This window comes from Rhamphochromis longiceps, linkage group LG7 (genome assembly GCF_057381845.1).
Source record: "Rhamphochromis longiceps isolate RC_006_pf linkage group LG7, R_longiceps_female_GT1.1, whole genome shotgun sequence".
Lineage (NCBI taxonomy): Eukaryota > Metazoa > Chordata > Actinopteri > Cichliformes > Cichlidae > Rhamphochromis > Rhamphochromis longiceps.
Window position 1 is genome coordinate 53,388,175 of NC_140563.1, and position 16,626 is coordinate 53,404,800.

General features: G+C 40.2%; 1 protein-coding gene across 7 annotated transcripts in view; it reads left to right on the top strand.

Moving 5' to 3' along the window:
- The window catches only part of dab2ipb (DAB2 interacting protein b), a 175,537-nt gene that overhangs the window by 52,337 nt on the left and 106,574 nt on the right, over positions 1 to 16,626 (top strand). For 4 of the 7 annotated variants that reach the window (XM_085414284.1, XM_085414287.1, XM_085414286.1 and 1 more), the window contains exons 2-3: positions 7,748 to 7,866; positions 15,876 to 15,994. In XM_085414284.1, the coding sequence (XP_085270410.1) occupies positions 7,748 to 7,866; positions 15,876 to 15,994 (238 nt within the window). The remainder of the gene's footprint in view (positions 1 to 7,747; positions 7,867 to 15,875; positions 15,995 to 16,626) is intronic. The other 3 variants (XM_085414285.1, XM_085414288.1, XM_085414283.1) reach the window with 1 other exon arrangement.

The following is a 16,626-nucleotide window of genomic DNA, read 5'->3' on the forward strand; positions in this document are numbered from 1 at the left end:
TTCTAAACTGCATGCCTTAAAACATTCTGATTTAGTTGAGCTATGCACCACACTGATATTGTACAAAGCACAACATAATCTCCTTCTAAATTATATTTAGAGGTTGTTTAAAATTTGAAAGGAGGAGAAAAACAAAAATTTCATAAAAGCAAAAGATAATGGGTGTAAACCTGTGTAGCAATTGTGATGAGGGATTAACACTATTTTGTTGACTATATAACAGATTTATTTAAAAAATAAAATCTGGTGCTACATATAAAAATTAGATAGGCGTCTTTGGCGTTTGTTTTGGTGAAATCTAGTGCTGACATTTAGAATACGTTGTGTATGTTGGCCAATAATTGTTTTTCCTATCAAATGGAATTCTTGATTGTCCAAATTTATTTATTTATGTAACCTGATTATTGCAGTCATTGTTATAATGACTGATCATTCATAAATTAAATATAAAACAGTCATAGAATTTTCTTAGCTGCCATTCAGAAAGAGTGTAGAATGATGTAGATTTATAAATACAAAGTAATAATACTGATCCCTAATAATAGGGTTATCAGAGGGTTTCTGCAGGTCCCTATTTTGTCTGTTTGTTATCTGTGATATTATATACATACTTTAGGTAAGGGTAAGGAAGAGCAAACAACAACGTAGCAAGTTTAAGCATATTAAATAAGCCATGTAAATGTTTTTAAAGCACTCAGTTTGTCTTTTTATATAGCGGGATATGCACACAGTGTAATTTGGTGACAATAAATGAAAACACAAACTTTATTTATAAGAAATCTTGTCATTTAACAGGCCTATTCTGTTTTTTGTCCTGTCTTAGTTATCTGGCATAAAAGCATGCTATGTTGTATTAACTCATAAGAACAGCAGTATCAATGTATATGTAACAGATGAATCATGTTTTCAGGGACACAGAGGAACTTTTAATTGTCAGTCATTTGTTTCGGGGGAGGAAAAAAAGGAAGGCTGATACTGAATGTTCTTTTTCAAATCATTTGAAGGTAGATTAAAAAACCCTGTACAACAATATCTTCCTTACAATTTCATCAGTTATCACAAAGGCACTTGGCACAACCTGCTCCTTGTGGTTATAAACATAATCCGTTCATGTAAAAGAACAATGTCTACGTAGGAAGTCAGGCATTGTTTTTATTTCACCCTGCTTTAAAACAGAAGCACATTGGTACAGCCATGCAAAAAGCGTGCTGGTATGCAAAATATTCCACACTGGACCTGTTTTCACATTGATAATTAACTAGATGTTATCAGTGTTCTCTGTCTGACATCTGACTACCTGATTTGGATAGTTCTTTTCTTTATCAACACAACTGGATAGGTGTACTGGGTAGGTAATGCTTAACTGGGAGTATTAAATATCACAGTTTGCTTCCAGAGATCTATACCACAAAGCCGGATTTTGTCTTTTCCATGTAATTCAAGGGTTAACTCTGGGCTTTCTGTACTATGATAGTGGTTCATTTCTTATCAGATTAAATCTCCATGGCAACTTACTCTGTAATCCTAACCTGCTCCAGATTAGAGGAACTGAGGAACCTATAACAAGTCACTATTGTACTTACTGACCTCATATTAAATTTCTATGACGATTAAGCCTATTGAATTCCATTTTTATATTTAATCCGGTTGTTCAGTGATGACGCGACGAATCCTACTTCCGGGTCTAAAGTAGTCTGCGTTTAATATGGCTTTTGTGTTGTTAACATGTTTAATGTTATGTATTTTCTTCTATTTGATCTCAAAAAGCTCCTAAAACAGTCAGTGATCACTGTTGACCTCCCTCGGCTTTTATTACCGCTAATCATTTATTTAAGCTCAGTTTTTAAAACCTTAGGATGTAACTACAGCCCAGCACATGCAGCAGTATATGAATGACTAACCTCGTATTGTGGATGGATTATCTCAGTTGTTCTCCTGGCTGAAGTTTGGTCCTTTTACAGCATCCTGCCATGCGATTACATTTGTTCCTGACCACCGAGAACACTCACGTTAACTTTTATCGAGTGGAAAAAAAGTTAGCTTGTTTATATTATGCTAACATAGCTGTGTCGCTAGTGGTCACATAGCACATCATTATATACTAGCTAGCCCTTCGGTAACCCTACAAACGTCACTGCTGTTTAGTTTTCTGTCTTCATTTATGCTGGAAGTGATAACAGAGCTGTACGTTTTAATTTGTTTCCAAAACCCCGCAGTCAGGACATGCTATATTGTATTTAGATAGAAGCTAGCGAGCTAACTCCCTGCTAACTTCTAACTCCGTTAAATGTCATAAATTCCGTTTTCATGGATGGCTGGATGTTAAACTCAATTGTTACACTTGGTAGAGCAGAACGCTGATCATTTTATTAAAGATGAAAGACTTTAGACAGTTTTTCAACTCTCAGTAATGCCACAGTGATCGTTTGATATATGGACCTGCAGCGGAGTTTAGGCCCAGACACGGCTAGTGACGTCAGACTGAACAACCGGATAGGTTTAATCGTCATACGACATCTATAATATTTATAATTGAATACATGTATCCAGTTTGAAGTTTCCATATGCTCTAATTTTACTAGAATGTTCTTTAGAGATTTTTAATCACCATTTTATCATCATCTGTGGCAGAGCAGGTCAGCCACTAATCAAAAGGTCGGTGGTTTGATCCCAGGCTGCCTCCTGGCTGCATGCCAAATATCCTTGGGCAAGATACTAACCCCATGTTTGCCTACTGGTGGTGGTCAGAGAGCCCGGTGGCGCCAGTGTTCGACAGCCTCGCCTCTGTCAGTGCGCCCCAGGGCAGCTGTGGCTACAATGTAGCTCGCCATCGCCAGTGTGTGAATGTGTGTGTGAATGACTGAATGTAGTGTAAAGCGCTTTGGGGTCCTTAGGGACTAGAAAAGCGCTATACAAATGCAGGCCATTTACACTCATAGGGATCATTTTCTGTGAAACACACGTTTAAGATTGGTTAAATGTTCCCAACACCACACCTTTAATGGGAACGCACAGGGGAAGCCCTGTGTTAACTTGGCAAATTGATACCCAACTTTATGTTGTTTATCCTGATTGCACTTCACTTCGGAGTATAGGGCCAAGAAGTGGGATAGTCTCAAAATCCTGCGTCCTTTAAAAACTCCCTTTTAACAGGCAGAAACCTCCAGCAGAAACAAACTTCCAGCTTAGGGAGAGGCAGTCATCTTCCATGACCAGTTGAGGGTTAGGGGAGAGAGGCTGTTGCCAAAAAGTCTAATATTTCTCCTTTAAAGGTCAAGTGCATTCACTCATAGGCTGCACTCTGTCTGGCTCTGCTGGCCAGACAGAGTGCAGCCTGGGCGCACATATTCTAAACTCCCAGCTATCAGTTGGTTTATACTGTTTTAAGCCCCCAAGGGCTCAAACTAGCACTTCCAGCTGTGGGTGGAGTCAAAACAGAAGCATGGCTCTTTTTTGTAGTAGGTGCTGATGGGGGATAGAGGTTAGTTTTTAGGAGATGAAGGTGTGACGATGCAGTTTTTGGACAGATTGAAGAAAATAAACGAGCTCGTGATAAGGTAAGACAATTAGCTGGATAAAGAAATGAAGAAGTCATCAATGAGAAACAGAAAGGAGGTGAGAACAGTGCACTGTATGGCCTTAGGTCTTTGACACTTGGTTTTCCGGTAACACCCTTTTGACCCAGCTGCTGTCTGTGAGCTCCCTGTGATCTCTGATCCTCTGACCTTACAAATGCAGCTCCCAAACACACACGTGCACCAACACACACACCTTTAAATCTTAAAATAGCTACAGTTAATAGCAGTTCCCCAGAGCCCCCAAGCAGGATGTTTCAACAGTCTGAGACCAGCCACCACATGCAGCGCAGCTCTTTCATTGTTTTCTTCCGGATTCTGATTGGAACTGGTGTTTATTAATTTAAATTTCATTGAGTACGACTGTTTACAGCTCGCCATCTGCTTGCGGGTTAGAGTCGGATACGGGAGCGAGTTATAGCGAGAGGGTGGTGTGGGGGCAAATTCCACGCGCTTGTGAAGATCCATCGCACGCAGATGTTGAAAACATGTGGAAGCGCTGGCTGCAAGTTTCACACACAGCAATTAGTGTAGAACTAAACGATGTGTGTTCGTGTGTGTCTTTTATGCGCGAGCTCCCCTCTTGAGCGCTTGTAGCAGCCAGCTGTACGTAAGTGGGGGGGAGATTTCCGTGACGAAGTTAACTGGAGGGGTACATTTATTAAAGTTGAGCGGAGAAATGCGCCAGTGCTGATGATAACCCTAATCAAGCCCATTTTCTCATGAATGATTTTCTGATTTTATTTATTTTAGACAGAATGCATTTGTTGTCTGGTATAATATACTAAAAACAATATAGTATGTGGAGCATCATAACAGATCGAGAGGTGCAGGTATCACCACAGAAGTCCACTGTGTTCCTCGGATTTGTACGCAGCCCTTGCAGCCCTCCTATCTAGACATGGACTCTCTTCTATGTAGGCATGGACTCATCTTGACACACTTGACAGACAGGGCTCTTGAGTTTTCTGTTTTGTACAGATATAAGGGTTTTAGATGAGTCTAATTCTGATTATCTTATCTCTGACTGCACATTTCTAAGCTCAACATGGCATTAATGCTTAGCTAGTTTGCTTTGCCTTCACAGAGCAATGGATCTCTACTCAGAGGATCGGGCTTTTTCAATTACAGAGACTTGAATTCGCTCCATGTCAGAGCATGTTATGGCTGTCTGCTTTTTGATGCTCTGGACCACGTGCGTTTCTCTTCTGTTCTCTTTGTGTGGGCTCGGGATGCTTCGCACAGCAGGAAGTGCTATTCCTATGCTTGTTCTTCAATTACTGTGTAACAGCGCTTAATACAGTCAACCAGCCTGTTAAGCAGCAGACAGCTAATTTAGCACAACTCAGCTTGATGAGCGAACAGAAAAGACAGCACTGACAAACACATCTTCCGTGTGTGTGTCTGTGTGTGGCCTGTTAGGATATGCTCCGAATGCAAATACCATATTAGACACATGTCACATTTGATGCAGTTTTTGGTCATGTCATAGCAATCCTGAGCCACTTCAGTCCTTAATTAGCTGAAACCTAATATTCTAATGCATAAATATTTCCACCCTAAAGTCAATGTTGATGCAACATCAAAACTTCCCCAAAAGTTGATATTTAAAAGGTGCATAATGGACATTTTATGTCAAACTTTAAGAAAATTGTAAAAGAATCACACGTTAACATTTTCAAGATTTTTGGTAATATCCTCATCTCAACAAAATGGTCATTGCACCTATTAAATATGATGCCCGACTATAGATTTATGGGTGCGTATGTGTGTGTGAGGATGTTTAAAGTCATGTACAACTACCCACATTTATCACTAATCTAATTTACTCCATTAGAGCTCATTTAACTGTTCTAGCATGTCCTAATTGAGGCCATGTCCTCACCGAGACCTCTTAATGTGTCTCTTGTTGTATAAAACAGCGGTCTCCAACCTTTTTTGGGCCACGGACCGGTTTATGCCCGACAATATTTTCACGGACCGGCCTTTAAGGTGTCGCGGATAAATACAACAAAATAAAACTAGTACCGGTACCGAAAAAAAGAAGATTTATTCATAACACACGTGAAAAGACCCAGGAAAACAGAGTTAACGATAAAAACGATAACAAAATAACGCTGAAAACCGATTTAAAAACCCTGAAAACCATACATTTCACACCCGAGCCTCAACTCTCGCGGCCCGGTACCAAACGACTCACGGACCGGTACCGGTCCGAGGCCCGGGGGTTGGGGACCGCTGGTATAAAACTCTCGAGTCTTCTTTCTTTATATTCTGCTCGGAAAACACAAACTAAGTCCAGAAAACTATTGAGACATATGCAAGCATTTATGGAAAAACAGTTTGTACAATTTTTACGGTCTTGACAGTCAACAGTCAAGTTGATATATCAATGGTCTCTGTCCAGATGATCTCACACTGCTTCAATAATGTCAATGTCAGGGCTCTGGGGAAGCCAACCCAAGGCTGATTTTTAAAAAATACACAGCGGAAAGCTACCAGTGTATGCTTTCATTGCATTTCCAGATCAACTTGCCATATTAAAACATTAAGCCCAAGTCAGGATGCTGCATGGTAGATCGTTCTGCCAAGATTCTCAACACCGCTGGGTGAAATGCAGCCCCAAACCATGACAGAGCCTCCAGCCTTCCACTAAGATAATTTCTGATGAGACTTTGGTGAACAAATTTAAAATACAATTTAAAGTTGTTTCTTTGGCAAGTTGTTTGGCATCTGTCAATGCAACATCAGTTCATTCCTTGAGTTTGCTCGAATGCTATTTTTATGCTTGAATGACAGAAGGTCAGTGTTAAGTGGTGTGACAAAGAAAGAAAGAAAGAAAGAAAGAAAGAAAGAAAAAGTGCTTTCGTCAAAAAATGGTCAGGTACAAAGAGTGGAGCGGAAAAGCAGCTGATGCCTCAAAAATCTTTGAAAAGATTCCAGAAAGCCTGGAGAACTATTGCTCAAGACCTCTTTAAAAGTTAAAACCACATCTCGCTGCTTGGAAACAGAATATAAAGAATTTATGGGAATTTTATGAAGCCTTTTGTGCATTACTGTATATAATCAATTTTCAGTCCATCAGTTGTTTAACACTGAGATGTTAGTTCACCCACCGCCTAACATCTGATCATTCTGCTCTCTACCTGTGAGCTAGCACTTTGCAGTGACGGCTGTCTGAAATCTGTGAGGACTTGCATGCTCAACATCACTCACATTCCTCTTGGACGTGTCCAGATATGCTTGTTCTTTGCACATTCACAGTTTTTGACTCCACAGCTCTTTCAAAACGTATTCAGATGAGCGTGTTCTTAAATCATGAAGGTCTGTGTGTCTGAGTTCAGAGGGAAAACTGAAAACTACACAAGAGACGTAAGATAACATATCACGGATGAGTTTAGTAAGTGGGTGACGGGTGGGAAAATAAGAAGTGGAAATGTAATGTGCATGTCTTTATATCATGTCAAATATAAAATAAAAAATGAAAGGGCTTATTTTTGTTCTTATGAAAGTTTAAACTATTGTGTATCAGCACTGAAAGTATTCATAGTCTGCTTAAAGCTTTGCTAAAATTGATGAAAGCATTAGGTTAAGGTTTGAGCTTGTGATGTTGTGTTTCATACCCATCAGAAGCTTTTCTTTTTGTAGAGTGTTTTGAGTTCACTCCAGTTTGAGCCCATTTCTCACCACGAGCTCCAGACCTTTATCTCTATCACGCTGCCTGTGTCAAAGGTCAGCCTGGTCAGTCTGACACTTTGATCGAGTTGTGTTTGGAGTCTTTCTCCTTCCTCTTTGAGTTTCTTCTTCGTCTCTTGATTCTTCAGTTTGTTGAAAATGAAAGGTTGAGCGAGTTTTAAAAGCAATCGTGATGTTTGACATGATGTGCACTTTAAAATGCATCACGACTATTGTGAAATATGGGGAAAAATAGTTTTCTTAAGAGGAAAGAAGAACAATGCCACCCCCATGTATGTAGCTTAGCAGACTGAAGGGAAACCGTCTAGTCTCTGTCCAAAGCTCTGTTCAGCTCCTATAAAATGATTTGATAAATGATTTAAGCAAGTGCAGGACAGCATGTTAATTAGTTGGCTTTGGAGGTGCTGATTAGTGAGTTTATTGGATTGATGTTTTTACGATTCTAAGGCCAAACGTTAAATCTTCTCTCTGTTCAGAGTCTCCTCCAGAAAGGACAGGACGCCGCCGCAGTATGCCGGGGTCCTCGGACAAGAGCACACCGTCCATGGAGCCTACATCCACCGCTGCGACGCCTTTCAGAGTCACCGTGAGTACTGTGAGTTTGTCTTTGTTTTCCTTTTTTCTGCCTCTTCTTTGTTTTCTTCTCTGACTGTCATTTTCTCCCCCTTGATGTGCCTTAGCAGGCTGTTTCTTATAGAACAGGTTTGCTTTTCCCCCTTTTTCTCAAGGCTCGTCTGGCATCCAGATGGAAGGATGCCAATCTGAAACTCATTTGCTTTAAGTGTTTGGAACAGGGCCTTTGATGTTTGGCGTCTATGCAACACAAATACATTTGCACAATTTGGGTTTCTACTCAGCACTCAAACCCTCATTGATTTTGATTTACCTTCATTAAATTTCTTATTCTCATTCGAATAGTTCAAGTGAGCTAAGGCACGCACATACTCCCACACCTGTTCGTGCTCGGCATCCATCCGCCATCTAGCACGCTTGTCCTCTCCTCGGTCAAGCGCGCACACAAATGCAGAGCAGTGCTTTGCCTGTCATGTTGCATAATTCTGCTGTGCTTTCTGCCATGTTTAATTCAGCAGATAAACAACCAGTTGATTAAGCAAAAGCATCCTCTATGAGTCATCAATTTAAAGATAATTAGCAATTAGCGGCACACATTTCCATTAATAAATAATGAGCGGGGAGATGTCGCCCCAGAGGTGAACTGTAAACAGTCGAAGTTAGGCCAGCAGAGCCACACACGCTCAGTAATTAGTCTCTCATAAAGAATATTCTAGCTTTGTATAAACCATCAGCCTTTGCAGGTACACCAGTGGACTTAGTTAAGAGCTTCACACTCTTGCATCATTCCTGAAACCAGAAATTATATATTTGCTTTCTTTCATTTCCTTCTTTTCCCCCACCATCAGCAATATTCTGCACTCAAATGACTCTAGTGCTCTAATAAAAGCACACAGTCAATGTAATAACAATAAACAGTAGACCCACTAGACCCACTAGTGCTGGGCCACCTGCAGAGTGACAATAAAGTCTGTTACTCATATAAGACGATCACAGTTTGCCAACCTAGAGATGGCAAAACTCTAATCTGCCCTTATAAAAAGATGGAAATGGTATTGGGACGTGTGTGTGTGTGTGTGTGTGTGTGTGTGTGTGTGTGTGTGTGTGTGTGTGCGCGCGCTCGTTCTCTGACCTTTTAATTACGATTGTATATGCTACCACTGTAACCGGACTTCCCGAAATGTAAAAAAGAAAAGGAGAACTGAAAGCTTGCGGTGAGCAATATAAGAACCAAATGAAGAAGTAAAAGCTTGGAGGAGACAGAGAGGCTCAGGTAGGATGGGCTAGACACTGGGTAAGCATCTCCTCAGCAGCTCCTTTGTACTTTCCAAAGGAAAAGGGTAGAGGAGTGCAGCACTGCTGGTCACATGACCACTTAACTTGCTTCTGATGTTTTATTGATGAGCAGCAGTAACTTTTTGTGTAAAGAAAACAAGCTTCCTCAGGGAACATTTAACCCTCTCCTGCACTTTTCCCTATACTGCCCCCCTCTGGCGTCTGTCGGGATTACAGCAACAGTTCCCCTCACAGCAACATTCTTACCTGCACATCTTATAAGTAACATTTGACCATTATTTTTGGTGACTAATATTTTCAGCTTAAATTACTGAAGGGAAACAAGATGATTTTACCAACACACAGACTAGCAGATCATACAGATACTTCTACACTGAAGATAGATGCAATTGAGATTAATGTGCAACCATATTATTATAAAGATAACCTTGCTGTGTTCACACTGTAGACAGTATGCTGGTCTTGGCCTCTTCCTCCAAGATAGAAAAGGGAAGATCATGTTTTATGCTGATGATGTCTGTTTCCTACTGATTAATGCCTGCAAAAACAGGACTTACTGGAAAAGCACCGTCAACTTCAACTCAGTTTCAAAGAGCTTAGTAACAAGTACAGGTATGCCTTAAAGACAGAGACAGGATGTATCTTAATGCCAAGCATACATAAATATACCACAACCTAAGAGGCAGTAAATAACCATGGCGTACACAGCACCACACATATTTTAAATCTTAGTGCATATATCTTCTGTAATTGTCCTAGCATATGTGTGTTCCCCAACTCATCTTAGACACGTTAAAAAATCTGGATTAAACCTACGATATAAACTACCTAGTTATAATCTATATACACTCAAAAGTTGATCATCTGAAAATGAACAGCAACGGTACGTCTACATTATGTGTACATTGCTGACATTACGTGCACGTGACATGTGCAACGTTGTACAACGCTAGCAGTGTCTGCAATTGATTATTTTGTATTATACAATGAAAATTTAGCTTTTTATCATTCACTGGTTAGATTTTTATGAAAACCCATTTTTGCCATCTCATTATATATTGTGATATAATGAAGATAAAAAAAAAATAGCATGTTAAATTAACGTCTGTGTTTTCATACATGAGCAAAACTGTCACAGCAAAAATCATCTGTATTGCAGGTTTTTGCTAGTAATGAATAGAATTTGACTTTTTGATGTGTTTTATTTTATTTATTTATTTTTTTCATTTTTGAGCACTCATACTTTCTAATGTGGGGGGGAAAGGAGGTATCTAGGACTGAAAAACAAGTAAAGGAAGTTGTGAAAGTAATTTTTTTCTTAGCTTTATTAAATATTTAATATTTATATTATTTTTAAAAAGTCATCAGATTCTGAGAGGGCGAAGTGGGAACTTCATATTCGACTGACTCTATTAAAATATCAGTAAATCAATCATAACAGCATATTAACATTATTGTTATTGATAGTTTCATGCTAATAGAGCCCTTTGAATTGAAACTGAATATTGAATGGATGGACTGATAAGATACAGACATGGTGCGCGCACAAATGTTGGAGCGCAAACGAGAAGACGGGCAGTGATTCTCCTGCATCTTCTACTTTTTTTTAGCAATAACAAACCACCCCACACTTTTCTTCTACAGTGAAAAGAGTTGTGGTGACATCTAAAGTAGTCCTCCTAGGCCTTGAGCTAAATCTGTCAAAATGTTTTTTTGTCATGTACTCTGCAGCGACTGGATTCACGATCTGCATGTGCATGGTGGAATCCATGCACACGCAAAAGCACAACTTCTCTAAAACAATTGCTCGCCAGCAGGCGAGAAAAAAATGTTTCAAAGCCAAGCCAAGAATAGTAGTTCAAAATGTGACTGTAAAAGTTACAACTTGATACTTTCTAATGTGCAGTGCTTTAAAGAGCAGACAAATAAATCTTATCTAAGTCTCTCACGTCCACGTCCCGCTGATTGCGCTAGCTGAGTGGATTGATTTGACTTAGGGAGAGATAGGATAAAGAGCTAACTCCATTCTCCCTACCTTCTAGCCCCTCTTAGATAATAGCAGGGGGTCTAATTGGACAGGTAGGTCTCTTGTTTTCATCAGGTTGTTCTAGAGGAGGACAAGAGAGGTTGACGTGAAAGCAGGGAACACCCTGCTGATTGTCCAGGCACTGATTCTATCAGCCCCCATTAAGGGAGCCTGGAATTGCCAAGCCAAGGGAATAGCATTAACTCGTTGCAAGCATTTACTTTAATTTCAAGAAGAAAAAAGCCCAATTACACAACTCTTAGTGCTGATTTAATGAAATTGGACAGGCTGAGATTACGATCAAGAATGCAGGCCTGTTATATACTCGCACACAAGCGGGCATGTACAGAGCTGCACTGTAAACAAGTATCGTATTAATTATAGATGGACTCTTTTGACAGACATTAAGTTTCAGAGGCCTAGTGCAATAAAGGACAGACAGGTTGTTAAAAACCAAGCACGATGAGCAGAATATTCTATTACCCTCCTTCCCATTAGCTGTGAACCGTGGCAGTATGAATTGATTAAAGAGCTCAATGAAATTCACATTAACGTGCGACACTATAAAGCCTCCGTTTAGGTTTCTGTGTAAATAGGAATTTGCAAAGGGCCTGACCTTAGAGGGGAAAAACATGTAACGCTGATGAAGACCAACCGCAGCATTGTTGAACGAGAAGCGAATCAATGTAAAGATCTCAAACACCGTTAAGCTGAGCCTGCCGGGAGATTGTTTTCTCATTAGCGAGTTGCTTTGGCGCGTGGCAGAGTGACGGCGTGATGTATGCCCTCTCATTAAGGTGTGAGGTTTTGTTTTTGTTTTGTTGGCGTCGCTCGCCATTTTCCCTTTGAGTACCTACAGCGAGATATAATGGGAATGGGTCAAGCGTCCAACGGCGATGTCAGCCATCTCTGCTTACTGTATGATAATTGGCGTCCTATAGTTTGCCAACATTTGTTCAGACAAACACCAGGATTATTAACCACGGGGAGGACCGAGCTTATTTGAGCATCTGTCGTTTCAAGTGCCGGCTGGACTCTCTCCCATCGGCTGTTCCTCTGCTTTAGCCCCCATCCGCCAGCAACCTTGTCACTCGTTTGGTATTCTTTTGCTTTCTCCCTCATTTAATTTCATTCTATTGCTTCTTCTATCAACTCGTGCTCTGCCACCTCCACATCGTGCTCCACTTTTTCCCCATTTATCCTGCTCCTGTAGCTCATCCCTTTTCTGCAGACACTTGCTGTCACTTTCTCAATTTTTTGACTGGTCCAACCTCTATTTCTGCTTCTTCATCTTCTCCTATTTCTTTGCTCTCTGGAGTTGCTGAAGGCAAATTCCGTGCTGAAATTTTTTCGTTGACCCCTTCATAAGCTAATGTTAATATAGGTATCAGTCATTCTTGAGAGGAAATAGTGTGAGGGGAGAATAGGTTATTCTCTTCTAATGACCTGTATCCTTTCTAATTGCTCTGCGAGGGCTTTGACAGGTTAACTGATATATGGAGCGGTGTCTTGTATTTCTTTTCTATGATTTTTTTCTTTTTCTTTTTCCGTCTTCTCTTTTAATGTCACGTCAGTGTCTGCGTACACCGGGGAGGGTGAAATAGAGAAATTATAGCTTTGTACGTGTCTGTCTTTTTTTTTTTTCTCTTCTGGATTCTATTTTTCTTTCTGCTCCATTCTTCCGAGGCCATCTATCAGGGCAAGGGGAGAAGTAAAAACAAAATGAGCAGCCACTAATCAATCCACCTCGCCTTCAGGGACGTGTTTCTATTCACTGACTTATTTCTGCAAATCGAAGGGAGGGGGGCATTTTAATTTGTTAGCTGTGAATATATCAACAGTAGCAAGCGCCTCACACACGTACACTCTAGGGCTTACGAGGAAGAAGCATGGTTTTGTGAATGGCGGTGTGTTGGAATGCAGAAAGGTGCGTCTTTGTTGTCAGAAGGTCAAAATCGTTTAGCTTTTCTTTGAGACTTCTCGTCATGTCGGTAACCGTGATGCTAAATGCATTCCAGCTGCACAGTGTCTGACTTGTCCTTGTTTTCTATGGGCGCCTATGCTAATTTAACCACATGCCCACATAAAACCTCATGCACTCACATACACAGACAGGATGAATGAATTATGTATTTATACAACTAATAATATACAAGAGCGGGACTGAGAGCGAATTAGATCGAGAAAAAGGAGCCCTGTCAAAAGCATCAGGTGTCTCGCTCTCTAACAGCAGTGACTAAGCACCGTTCATTTAGCTAATAGCCCCTGAGCAGAGTTCATTGGTGGCAGGTAGCAATCGTCAGCCATTTGCTGCCCACCTCTTTGTTGGCTTATGCACATATGTTGCCAGGTATTGCTAATATAAGGCTTGCATACAAAAAATAAAATCAATCTGATTGTTGCTATTTAGTATTCAAAACCGATTAAAATGTCATTATAGCACAGTCACAATAAATATTAAACAGTTGTTCTGAATTGTTTGAGCCCTCATCCTGGTGTTAATTTGAAAAAACAAAACAGAACTTCATAACCAACCCACAGTAATCTGTTTATTGTGGATCTCACAGCCTTTATAATTCTTTATATAGCAGTACCATATCTGTGCACATTACCTGTGTCTTGCTTTAAACCACATAAGACTTTATAACCACTTGAATAATCGCAAAGAGCTGGAAATTTTCATGTGCTGCCACAGATTTTTAGTCCAGTTCTTGTATAAATTGGCATCGCTTCTTCTTTGTCTTTCATTTGTTTCCTCAAATTTTTTAAGGACATGTTGCACACATATACTAAGACAGTTTTTAGCTGCTGTCACTGTTAGTAGCAAAGTAACAAAGAAGATACTTTGACTTTTTTAAGGCTTGTTAAGTAGTTTGACATTCTTCTGAAAGTAGTTAGGATCAAGAGTGGAGTAAAAATGAGTTTTTTTTACTCATTTTCAGCAGCCAATTCCCAAAGAAAAACTTTGTAAGACCTTGAGAGAAGCTGAAGAATTATTGCTCAAGACCACTTTAAAAAAAATTGCAAAAAAGTCTGGTTACTTGGAAGCAAAATCCAAAGAAATGAGGGGTACATCGAGTCTTTTGCACAACACTGGACCTCCAGAGCCACATAGGGAATTTTGCTATTGTTTTCGTTTGCTATCAGGTTCTTTGAGGTGTTAAAATCGATTCTGTGCACTTTCATATTTACCTTTTTCCAAACGTCTTCCTCCAGTTGTTTCGCTACCATCTAGAAATTCAGATGCAGCTGAGAGTAGCTCCTCCATTTCCTTTGAGCATTGTGTTGTGGGATGGTAAGTGTGCACCAACAGCACACTCAAAAAGAACTGTTCTTCTGTGTGAATACTCAATACTCAATACATGGCTGTTTAAAGTACAAACTTTCCCCTCAGCATTCTGCTGACAGTACAGTAGCAGTAGTGCTGTCACCGTACTTCCCTGTCTAACTTCAGCCTTGAAAAAAACACGGCTATCCCACGCGACGCTGGATACCACACGCCGGCTAATGATACACAAACATTCTTATGACTGGCGTGAGCTTAAATATGTTGTCATTAGCAAGTCTTTGTTCGTAGGCCAGAGTGCCTCCTGGATGACAGGTGTTCTTCATCAGGATGCCGGGGCTCCTCTGTGATCAGCTGGCAGACTGTCTGGAAGTCACTCTAATTATCCCTATTCCGCTGTTGCCTGGGGCGACCTGTTCACACTGTAGGTGGTAATTATACAGGTGTGTTAATGGCGTGAATGGGAAACAGGGAGGTCCTTTAGCCTCTAGCTTGTATAAGAATATGAAGATAAATCACTGTAGGTATTTGGTTTTTTGAACTACTTTGTTTCTTAAAGCTGCTCAGTGGATATTGAGCCTATTAAACAGCTGCCTGAACACCTGATCAGTTTAACCACTAACCAGTTTACTACTTTTTCCTACACACAGGCGTACTTTAAAATTCCCTCATCTTTGTGCTTTCACCCAAAGATGCCATACACCCTCTTAATTACGAGTCCTTTTTTGTTTTCTTGGTCTATAATAATGTTTCTTAGCAGTTAAGTCTTTAAAAACAAAAAGGTGATAAAACAATCAGGTTTTTTGTTTGTTTTTTTTGTCTCTCCAAACTTGCAACATCATACTGTTTATGCACCACGTCTCATTATTCCCTCGCTTTTAATGCCAGCCAACAGTTGCCATGGAGATGGTGAGGCGCTTGGGGGAGTGCGATTGCAGATGTTAGAAGAAGCAAACAACTCAGACAAAGAAGAATGAGAAAACCAATAAAAGGGTGCATCAATAGGAACACTGCAGGGGGGGGGGGGGGCACGTCGCAAGATTTGTCACAAATACATAATTAGTGATGTGGGGAAAAACTATAATTTCTTCATGCATATGATCAGCCTTATTTTTGTGTGTGTGTGACAATGTTCTTTTAGTCGAGCTTCTTTTTGTGACAATATGCTGGTAGTTTTATGTCTCTGTGTGCTGGGGAAATGCTTTGTGCGTCTAACCTTGTACGGACTTTTCTTTTCTAGCATGAGCCTTTTTTTCTAGCTTTGATATGATATCTGTACCCATTTATTACCCTTTAACTATCCAGAGCACTTGCTCTCTTCTTGAATTTAGGATGCGGTGCTTAAATCCTGGTATTAATATGTTGTGTCTTACTGCCAAGTTAAGCAGTGACGCTGTCTTATGACTGTCTTTCTCTGCATCAGGGCTTTCTAAGTCGACGGCTGAAGGGCTCCATTAAGCGCACCAAGAGTCAACCCAAACTTGACCGCAATTCCAGCTTCAGACACATCCTTCCTGGCTTCAGGAGCGTTGACAATGACAGGTAATTGTTTGGTTATCATTCCTGCACCCTCTGCTTCTTCGCATATCAGCTCTCGTGCCATCCTTTGGCCGACGGCAGGTTATTTAGGTCACTGTTGACATATTGAATTGCAATGTCGGTGTACTGACAAATAATAATAATTTTTAAAAAAAAGGGAATTCCACAATCAGTCTGTCGCTCCCTATATGTCGTGCTCTTTTTCTGTTTGTTCCCCCTTCCATTCTCATGTCATGTCATAGGGTGCAGTAATATGTTTGGCTCAGAGTAGAGCTGTGGATTTAAAGTTATGTCTGTAATTCATGTCAGAGCTTGTGCTGAAATAATATATATGTTTGTTTGGTTTTGCAGTAAGGCCTAGGCATGTGCAACATTGTTGTTGACAAAAAACCAAATGAGTGTGGCTGTGAGTACACTTAACAGTTTGAACAAGTGGCTTACTAAATAATTCACCATGTGTACAGTTGTTCTAAATGAGAAAATTGGCTGCAGTGACCAAAATCATTTTTTGTCACCAGGCTGTGTACTTTGATTTAGTTTTCAGACGTATTCTTTTGACTAAAATATCATTTTTGTATAAATTTAAACGTAATACTGTCAGTTTAGTCTAGTTTTCGTCAGCTAAACATCATAAG